The 11,423-nt window shown below is 36.0% G+C and overlaps 1 protein-coding gene across 1 annotated transcript in view; it reads right to left on the reverse strand.

The window, feature by feature from the left end:
• Positions 1 to 761: 761 nt before the first annotated feature.
• The window catches only part of MIB1 (mindbomb E3 ubiquitin protein ligase 1), a 135,023-nt gene continuing 124,361 nt past the window's right edge, over positions 762 to 11,423 (reverse strand). The window contains exons 19-21 of the mRNA XM_032293220.1: positions 10,982 to 11,095; positions 9,577 to 9,677; positions 762 to 5,528 (exon numbers count right to left, since the gene is read on the reverse strand). Coding sequence (XP_032149111.1) covers positions 5,388 to 5,528; positions 9,577 to 9,677; positions 10,982 to 11,095 — 356 coding nt within the window. The 3' untranslated portion in view covers positions 762 to 5,387. The remainder of the gene's footprint in view (positions 5,529 to 9,576; positions 9,678 to 10,981; positions 11,096 to 11,423) is intronic.

The raw sequence follows: 11,423 nt of genomic DNA on the forward strand, positions 1-11,423 counted from the left end.
GGCTTTAATCCAATATTGAAAGCTAAAAAACTAGAAAAATACAAAACACTGTATGAATCAACTGAACTGCTATCACTGAATATACTGCATTTAGAATGACACAAACATACTGATCATAAAAACAATTTTATGGATTTAGTCTACAAGACTAGCATTAAGAATTACATGCAATTTGTGATTTCCTTTAAAAATAGTTTTTTTAAAAACAGAATCCATTTGAACAAAGGGTCTTTTTTTTCCTCATTTGAGGGGAAGACAATCTATGTTTCCCAAACAGATCCTCCTTTCATACTAAAATAGCACACTGTGAGCTCGATCTCCTCTTCCCAGATGCTACCTATAGATGACTTTGCATAACACACTTAATAAGAATTACTTTTCTGGTAACAGTGTCATGGCCATAAGTAATCAGTTTTTAAAAACAAACATCAAGTGCAAATCTAGAAAACTTCCTTTAAGGAATTACCCAAACCCAGCACACATGCAGAGAGTCACTATTAACAAGTTAAGCAGTATGACTTTAAAACGTGTATATAATGATACACGTGCACTAAAGACCATCTTTTAAAAAGTTTTAATAGTGTTTCCAACTTAATAATTCTTTCAAGGCACTGGAGAATTATGCAGATGGAGTTTCCAAAATATAATTGACAACTGCTTGAACTATTAAAAAGCCCTGAGTCAGAACTTTCAATAACTTCCTGAAATTATAGATGGCAGACAAAATGGTGCATTTATTTTATTTAAAAAAAAAAAAAAAAAAAAAGGACCATTTTGCTTTTTGGAGGAAATAAGTTGGGTTTATAAAACAAAATCATGCAGACTATACAGGAAAAGTAAAATATTCAGCATATTACCTTTCTTAGACATTTTGTACATGTCAATTATAACTTGAAGTTATGAATTTAGGCACCAAATTAATGTGACAAGTCACTTTCTCATGTACCTACTGCTTGAAGTCTCAACAAAACAAAAATGTCAATTTTAACCTCAGGTTCCCATTTCCTCTTTACTCACAAATAAGAATAAATGCTGGAAAAAATAATACTCTGTCAGAAAAGGAGGTAGAAAATGCCAATGTAGCAATTTACAATTTTAATTCATCGGCTCCACTGTCTAATTCACGTTTTTCTACCATAGTTTCACATACTACTACTAAGTAAACTGAGGCTCAAAATATTCCCCCTCTGTAGTAAAGTAATGTACACATGAGACAGCATTAAAGTTTCCTCAAATTTAATGTTTTAAAGAAGTACAACTATCATTATTAATACTGCTATAGTTATATATATGTTAAAGTTCCAAGGCTATATATGACTATCAAGTAATATCAGTAAGCATTCCTATCATAATATTCAAGCAAATGAAGTAACGTTGCCTTTTTGAGAGAAAAACATATTTTGAAACTTTCACAAGCAGACGTAAAGACAGTTGACATTTCCAACAAGGCACACACAATTTATGAAAATCTATTACCTTCCCAATTTAGTACAAACTCAAAGCTAATCTAATTCTGATATTTAAAAATGTGCCTCTCCCCTCTGGCTCAAAATGAAATAACAAACCCTTCCAAGTAATAGACATTTAAAACTTAATTTAATTGCTAACAATTCAGAGGAGGGACATGTTGTCCCTCCCCCAGATTTTAAGAACTTAATGTTTACTATGCTCTTAGATCTTGCAAACATAAACAACTAAAGAATTCAGGTGTTTCTTGATTTACATAGACTCAAAATTCTATTCCAATGGGAAGAAGACAAAACGGGGAGTTGTTTAATGGGTATGGAGTTTCAGTTTTGCAAGATGAAAAAGTTCTGGAGATCTGTTTCACAACAATGTAAATGTACTTATCATGGCTGAACTGTGCACTTTAGAAACAGTTAATATGGTAAATTTTATGAGTTTTTCATCATAATAAAAAATACAAAAAAAAACTATTCAAAAATTCAATTTTTACACAAATTACTACTATAAAACATGTTAGACAAACTGATAGGACAAGTGCTTTTCCCAAGCTGTATTAAAGCCTATAATTCGGTGACATCTATACGATCCTCTTTTTTTCCTCTACACTCAAATGCTGACTTTTCTTCCTACCTATTTAACCCCACTGTCCTGACCCTACCCTAACCCATCTCTAATTTTCTTCGTTCATGAATTTAGCTAATTCCTACTCCAAAAAGGGTCCAGAATCCAGAATAGACAAACAGCAATTGGGCAACACATAGACTGTATGTTTCTACTATGAAAAAATGACCCAGCAAGCTTTGACAGTTGAACCAGACACATCTTAAGCAGCATGCATTTCAATATGCTAAAATGCTCTTACAGGCTAAAGCCATAAAAAAATAAATTTAAGAAATGTATTTCCAACATTAATTACCAATTAATTTTATGCTTCCACAGCTAGCTGGTCAATTTGCAATGTTTAAAGTTACAAATATCTTATGCATAATTTGGCCAGCTAAACTAAACATTAGTCTAATATATTCCTACACTAATACAAAATTATCTTTTCTTGAAAACCTTCTTACTCTCAACAAAATTAAATATGTATATAGTATAAGCAGTAAGAATGTTAAATTATGTGAACAAATACCATTAGAATAGCACCATCTGGTAAGTTGTATGTGTGTGTTTTGAATAACAAAACTAACAATCTTTGAAGAATAAAGGAGAAAATGGTAGGGTGAGGGGTACAGAGAGGGAATCCAAACACTACTCAATGGCAACTCTTCTGAAACATTAGGAAATGTTATCAGGACCTTTGGATCTCTTCCTTTTAACAACAGATTCCTTAAAATACACAACTGCTGCACAATAAATTCTGAGTGTGCTAAGATGCCATTTTTACACTGTTGTGTATCTAATCCCTGAAGCCCAATAAATATGTTTTTGAATAAATGCATGTCAGTTTTTTTTTAATGATTCTAAGAAAAGTAAAAGCTCTTTTGAGGCACAAGATAAAGAGGTTTAGGTAATGAGGAGGGTACAAACCTAATTGGAAAAGTACTAAGAGACATATAATAAGAGGTAGCAGATTCAGAAAACTGGAGAAAAGTCACTGAATGATGAAGTTCTTAATCTTCTCTCTCACAAACCCAAAATAAATTTAAAGTAATTTTAGGTGATTGAAAACTTGAATAAAGAAGTATTTTCTATTCATGCAATAAACGTCAAGGTGATACAAATACAGAAAACCCATAAGTACTAGCACTAAAATTACAATGACACTATGATTTCTATAATAAAAGTTTATGTCATATTCTTATAAAGGAAATAATTAAACTAATCTGAAGATGCTACTACCTTTTAGGGATCTGTTTTAGCTCAGAAAACAGAAAGGATTTGTTTAAGGAAAGTAGAGCTAAGTAGAGCTGGAGACCACATAATTCTCTGACTGGCCAAACTCTGCATGAGTCAGCCAGGTGCTCCCTCCTCATCAGGTGATCTAGTGGAAAGAGATGGGTGGCCCATGGCATGGAAGGAAAGGAAAACCTGACATGCTGTTTTCATGTCTGCAAGAAGATAGTCTGTTTGTCTCTTTATGTGAACATCATCGGTCAGATGGTCTATCTTTTTATAACTTCAAAATAGTTTTAAAAACAGCCTCAGTGGCCCCTTATTAGATAACTGAGTAGAGTCTATATAAATTTTCAAATTTGAAATCTATAAAAATTTTACTGTTCTAAATGATAGCAGTTACTCAGCTAAACACAGACATGGAATTGTTGAGACTACAAAACCAGCCAGCGAAGCTCCCCATTGCTTTCACCAGGACTTGCAATGGCAGCAATTGAACAGCCAGAAACAGTGTTATGAGGGCTAGAGACTTCATACTTTCAAATTTAGTTGGTGTTGTATAAAAACTGAAGAAAAGCTCACCAGATTTAAAGGAGGGAAAAAAACTACCAAAGAGGATAACGATTTTTAGGAAAAAGCTTATAAACAGCATATAGTAGACACTATGTAAACAGCTGATATAATCTAGCAGCAATGAACTCCCAAACATTTCTGTGTATATTTACTCAGGAGACAGTAAGATTACAAAGGAGATCATTCAAAGGAGAAAAAAATAATTAAATGCTCTAGAGTTAAAGTTTGTTTTTTTTAAAAAAAAAAAAAAAAGTCTACAGGTAATCAGACATTTCTGTAAATGCCCTGGTCACTCTTTCTAAAGTATTTGTAATTAGGTTATTGACCATATCTTGGATATTGTTGGCAGTTTAAATAATATCCTCATCTGTAGGTATTCAGAGAGACTGTTTTCTTTATAGTAAAATTTACTATAAAGAAAGAGAGCATGGAAATAAGGCCTATAATGAAGACAGGATCAGTACACACTATCAGAATTAACTGATACAAAGAACAAAAGATTGCTGCCTTTGGACAAGGCATTTTTTTTTTTTTTTTTTTTTTTGCAGATCACTGGGGTCCTATTCAGTACATCAGCAAAGCTAAACAGAACCTCAGAGGTCCAAATAGGGCAATGTCATTTCACTGGTCAGATTAAGTCTAGATAAGTAATCACAGAAAACCTGAAGTATACTTTTCACAGATTTTTTTTAAAAACACTGGCTGAACAAAATAGTGTATAAATTAATAAAAGAAAGGCAACTGCTAGTGGTCAGTTAGCAGGTACTCTTACTGTTTTTTTTTTTTCCTCTCTTCAGTTGCCCACTATTATTGCTTATTTTTCCTTTTCCTGTCTATCAGTCATCTTGAAACTGGTAATCTTATTCAAGTTAAACAAGATTTTCTAGATTCCTTTTGAATCTAGAAAATAAACTAAATGCAAAGTCATTATCCCCTCATTCTATGCTTCTATTTACTCTATGAATTCAGAAACAAATGTGGATAACTTCCTGTTATCTTAAAAAAAAGCATCATCCCTTTTGGTATTCCCTTAACTATGTGGAACTTGTACTATAATTTTATAATTTACCATGTGATATAATGATTTGACCTGCCCCTTTCATTTGATGATGACTTTTCAGAGAACCTGTATCAATTCACTGTGTAAAACCATGATGAAATGAAGGATAACTGATCACAAGGAATTATGTCTTTTTTGAGATCTAACAAATTTATAAACTATAAGAGAAAAATGCAATTTTTTTAAAAAAGGATATCCTTAAAAAACTTTCCTCTTAGAAGCCAAAGATAAATTATCTATGAGCTACATGAATTTGATGTTTCAAATTTAAAACAAAAACAAAGAACACATTTCCAACACTGTTTTGTAGGTACATTTACCGCCCAATTATACTCTAGTAAAGAAACTATGACAATAGAAATTAACTCATCAGCACTTCCAACTAGATTAAAAGCCTGCTAAAATCTCATAACTAGATACATTAGCTAACAAAATACACTGTGTTTCTTAGTTAATACAAAAGAATCCTTCGTTCAATAGCCTTGCGACAGATAGGACATTCACTCATGCGATCTCCACAGAGTTGGCAGGTTCCGTGACCACAGAGGAAAATCATGTTCTTCAGACGATCCAGACACACAGGGCACATTGTCTGTAATGTGAAATAACAAAGTAATAAATTAGACACCTTATATTCAGAAAGTGACAGACTGTTATATATCATTAATTTTGTTTAGCTGTTTTAGTCAAATAATTTGATGCTTTAAAAAAAATTTTTTTAACATTTTTAAATAGTTAAAATGTCATCCCTATGAAATAGAAACACTGGTTATACTGTCAGGATAGTATAAAAGGTACTATATAAGATTAAAAACTATTAATATATGAAACACAGCCAGGTGGTGGCTCATGCCTGTAATCCCAGCTAATCAAGAGGTTGAGGCACAAGAATCACTTGAACCTGGGAGGCACAGATGGCAGTGAGCCAAGATCATGCCACTGTGATAGAGGCAGGAGGCAGAGAAATTCTAGGCAGACAGGGGCGGGTCTCCAGTGAAACCCCACCTTTGTGCTGAAAAGCCTAAGTGAGACCCACAGCCCAAAGAGAACTTCTATGCCTGTTTTACCACTCTCTCCCAACTGTTTCCTTCTTTCTTTTTTTTTTTTCTGAGACAGAATCTCACTCTGCTGCCAGGCTGGAGTGCAACCTCTGCCTCCTAGATTCAAACAATTCTCCTGCCTCAGCCTCTCGAGTAGCTGGGACTACAGGCGTGCACTACTATGCCCAACTAATTTTTGTATTTTTAGCAGAGACAGGGTTTCACCATATTGGCCAGGATGGTCTCAATCTCCTGACCTCATGATCTGCCCACCTCTGCCTCCCAAAATACTAGGATTACGGGCATGAGCCACTGCACCTGGCCATTTGTTTTTTTAAATAACCTTGAAGGGAGTCCCTATAAGAAATCCCATCATTCCTCATAAAATGAGTTGTGTTTAAATGCTTTAATGATAAAATATGGTGATGAGGATTATTTAAGGAAGAATAAACTTCTGTAGAAAGCTAAACTTTGGATATAGTAGAGCTGAATTATTCTTTTAGGATCCATATAGGGTTCAGTAAGTGTCACTATTCATGTTAAGAACAATTTTAATTCACAATTAGAATGTAAAATGCTTTTTACAGAAGAAATGTTCAAAAATCAGCTTATCATTCTGTAGATGTCTTATGGGAAAGGAATCAAGATGCTAAGAGCTTCAATTTAAAAAAAAATGTTTTATTTTATATTAGAACTAGCCAAATATGTTCCAAACTCCATTAAGAACCTGTAAATTAATACTGATCTTTCCTTATTCACTCTATAACAAGTATTGCTAGATGTTGGATTTCAAAATAAAAGCTAGCCCAATCATAGAGTTTTCATCTCTTCAGATGGAGGTTTAAATGCCTAATAAATTCATACATTCAATTCTTTCCCCTAACCCCCTGCAAAGAGATGGTTTCTCATTCTGCTGTCTGGGCTGGAGTGTAGTGGCACTGTCGTAACTCATTTCAGCCTTGAACTCCTAGGCCCCAGTCATTCTCCTGCCTCAGTCTCCCAAGTAGCTGGGACTCCAGGCATGTGTCACCATACCTGCTGATTTATTTTAAAGATTTTTGTAGAGACGGGGTCTTGTTATGTTGCTCAGGCTGATCTAAAACTCCTGGGGTGGAACAATCCTCCCGCCTCAGCATGTTGAGCAGCTGAGATTACAGACACACACCACTGCAACTGACCAATTCTTAGTTATCACAAGGGTCATTAGTTATCCTGAGTTACTAACTACTAACTATGTTATTTTCTTATAAATCCAGATAGAAAACACAGGTGTGATGACTCTAACAATTGCATGGCAATACTGATGTGATTGGCCAAACTAAAAAACTGCTCAAGGCTATGAATCAGATTTAGTCACTTGGTCAAATGGTAAGATATGGCCAAAAAGAAAAAGACTTGCTTTCTTAAAAAACCTACAAGTTTTTGCTATTTTTTTCTTTATCTTATTGTTGCTTTTATTAAATATTAGGTAGATATAAAAGAGTACATTTGTTGACATGTATAAGATGTAAAGAACAGCTAGGAACAATGGCTCACGCCTGTAATCTCAGCACTTTGGGTGGCCAAGTTGGATAGATCACTTGAGGCCAGGAGTTCTAGACCAGCCTAGGCATCATGGCAAAACCCTATCTCTACTAAAAATACAAAAATTAGCTGAGCGTGGTGGTGTGTACTCATAGTCCCAGCTATTTGGGAGGCTGAGACACAAGAATCACTTGAATCGGGGAGGCAAAAGCTTCTGTGAGCCAAGATCGCCCCATGGCACTCCAGCCTGGGCAACAAAGTGAGACTCTGTCTAAGGGAAAATAAATAAATATAAAAATGAAAAGACAGCCAGGCACGGTGGCTCACACCTGTAATCCCAGCACTTTGGGAGGCCGAGGCAGGCGGATCATGAGGTCAGGAGTTGAAGACCAGCCTGACCAACATAGTGAAACCCCATCACTACTAAAAATACAAAAAATTAACTGGGCATGGTGTGCATGTCTGTAATCCCAGCTACTCAGGAGGCTAAGGCAGGAGAATCACTTGAACCTGGGAGGCGGAGGTTACAGTGAGCCGAGATCGTGTCATTGCACTCCAGCCTGGGCAACAAGAGCAAAACTCCATCTCAAAATAAAAATAAAATAAAATAAAATAAAAAAGACATAAAAAGAACATAACCAGCACCCAGTTTCAAGTATGGAATGTTACTCTTATTTTTGAAGCCCCTCTATAAATCCTCCCCAATCCTTTCCATGTACCCCTCACTGATGACTACTATTGTGAATTTTGCATTGTCTTTCCCCTACTTTTCTTTATGGTGTCTATGCATATGTACACATTTTTCCTTTCTTTTTTTTCGAGACAGAGTCTTGCTCTGTCGCCCAGTCTGGAGTGCAGTGACGCAATCTCGGCTCACTGCAACCTCCACTTCCCAGGTTCAAGCAATTCTCCTGCCTCAGCCTCCTGAATAGCTGAGATTACAGGCGCCCATCACCACACCTGGCTAACTTTCGTATTTTTAGTAGAGATGGGGTTTTGCCATGTTGGTCAGGCTGACCTTGAACTCCTGACCTCAAGTGATCCACCTGCCTCAGCCTCCCAAAGTGCTGGAATTACAGGCGTGACCCACCACGTCCAGCCCATTTCTATTAAAGTATTATACATATATAGAAATGTTCATGACTCGTAAGTGTACAGTTTAAAAAAGTTCACAAACTGATCAAACTCATGCATCTGGTACTTAGCTCAAGAAAGAGAGCATCCAGACTCTAGAAACTTCCCTTGTGCCCCTTCCCAGCCATCTCCTGCCAAGAAAACCACTATCCTTGACTTTTTCATCTTTTTTTTTTTTTTTTGAGATGGGGTCTCGCTCTGTCACCAAGGCTGGAGTGCAGTGGCATGATCACAGCTCACTACAGCCTCAATCATCCAGGTTCAAGCAATCCTCCCACCTCAGCCTCCAAGTAATGGAGAAGTCACCACACCCAGCTAATTTTTTTTTAATTACTATTTATAGAGTTGAGGTCTCACTATGTTACCCAGACTGGTCTTGAACTCCTGGGCTCAAGAAATCCCCCTACCTTGGCCTCCCAAAGTGCTGAGATTGCAGGCATGAGCCACTGCACCTGGACTACCTTCAACTGTTAATACCATTTGTGTGGGTTTTTTCCAAGTTCATATTCCCAAGCAATAACCTGTTCCATTTTATTAGATATAACAAACTGTCTTCCAAAGTATTTTTACTAATATATATTCCCACCAGCAATGTATGTTATGGCTGCAACATATTCTGCCTAAGACTTGACAGTGAAATGTCTTTAACATTTTCCTCAATCTAGTATGTATGAAAAAGAACTTCATTGTGGTTTGAGTTTTCATTTCCTGATCACTAACGTGGTTGGACCATTTTTTCAGGTTCATTGGTCATTTGTGTGTTACCTATTTTGGAAAGTACCTGATCAAACCTTTTAATAAGATTATTACTCATTGCAAATATTCAAATAATACAAGTGATACACTAATATAAACCATGCTTATTACAGAAACACTAGTAGTTTTATGGAAAAATATTCAGTGTCATTCACAGCGTCACTATTTACATGAAATCATTATTACCTGCTCTTTAATGTCTTGTAACTGTTGCTGCAACTTTTGCACATCTGCGTTGACATTGGTATTATCCTTGTCCTTTTGTAACACTGGAATATTCCCACTTGCTATAATACAGATTTAAAAAGATTTTCAGTTATTATAGCTTTGACAGAATGACATTTTATTTATTAAATTATTACTGTTTTATTTACTGAAAACATAAAACTAATATTACAATCCTCTTTAAAATTTTTTCTCATACTTGGACAGCAGATACAGTAGTGACTTTCTGTTACACTCTTCCATTTATAAACTCCAAAAAGAAATTGTTGGCACATTCAGCTCCAATTATATTTAAGTCAGCTAGAGCACAATCCACACACAAACTTCTGGGTTTTCCAAGGCTCTACATGCTTCCTTTGGCAGGCTCACCAATACAGTTTATATTTGTTTCCTCTGCTCCTGTACCATATGAACCAAGAACATAGCCAGCAGGGATTTGGCCTGCTTTGGCAGCAATAATTATCTTAAAGTCTCTAGATGATTTTTATGAGGACGTACAAAAATCTAGCCTCCTTTCTTTATGACTCAACTTCCTTGTTATTGCTGATTTGAGATGAGGAACTCAAGAAATGCCATCATCCGTAGTATGCAAACACGGAGGGAAATCTTTGATTTCAATCTTTGATTTCACTTTTCCTACTCTCTAGATTCTTGGTCCTTTATTCTAGTTAATCTGTCCCTGAGATTTTTATTCTGTTCTATGTGTGATAAAGACAAAAGTCTCAGGTGGAAGTTGCTACACACTGATGCTCTTCCTCATATGCTCATAAAACATGTTCACAGAACAAATAAATCAAAGAAGCCATTAAGCTAGTATCTACTGCAAAGACAAAAAATACTTGGAAACAGCTGTACTATTGAAAATGTTGATGGTAAATCATTTATTTTTCATTTTTCCACCCTTTCACTGTTACATTTCTGTTTATCTATAGTTACTCTGTCCCAAATAATTACCATTCCATAAACTACTTAAATGAAGAAAATAAACCTGTTGCATAAAGGAAGCAGGTTAATACTTTCAGTAAACTGAAAAATACTTGTAATATGATGCCCTGCCCCCCAAAAAACACACTAAATTTCATCTTAAAAACAGAGCGCAAATTTTCTTTATTCAAGAACACAACAATATTCTTTATAGCATACACGAAGGTTTCTCAAAGACTGATGTTTACAGTTCTATAATCACAGAAAAATAGGATTTCAGGTTTCTTGTAAGATAACAAAAGCACCAGAAAACCATACCTGTTCCTCTAAGGATGCAAGCCAGACATCTTAGGTTTTATAAGGCAATAGTGAAAGAGAAGAGATGTTCATGGAAGTCCCCAAAAAAAGCAAAATAAGAAAACACTTAAGACAATTCACTTACAGATATCATCAGTAGCATCTTCTGAACTTTTCCCGCCACAGCACATAATGAAAGGCACTCTTCGTTCAACTACTGCTCGACACTGCACACACTTTTTCATCAGGTTAGCACAGTCTGGAAAATGGTAACACAGACACTTCTTACAAGAGAGAACATTAATAAGAGTATTGCCTGGCCGGGTGCGGTGGCTCAAGCCTGTAATCCCAGCACTTTGGGAGGCCGAGGCGGGTGGAACACAAGGTCAAGAGATCGAGACCATCCTGGTCAAATGGTGAAACCCCGTCTCTACTAAACATACAAAAAATCAGCTGGGCATGGTGGCACATGCCTGTAATCCCAGCTACTCAGGAGGCTGAGGCAGGAGAATTGCCTGAACCCAGGAGGCGGAGGTTGCGGTGAGCCGAGATCGCGCCATTGCACTCCAGCCTAGGTAACAAGAGTG

This window comes from Sapajus apella, unplaced genomic scaffold (assembly GCF_009761245.1).
Source record: "Sapajus apella isolate SASKATOON/1434 unplaced genomic scaffold, GSC_monkey_1.0 scaffold29, whole genome shotgun sequence".
NCBI classification, from domain to species: Eukaryota; Metazoa; Chordata; class Mammalia; order Primates; family Cebidae; genus Sapajus; species Sapajus apella.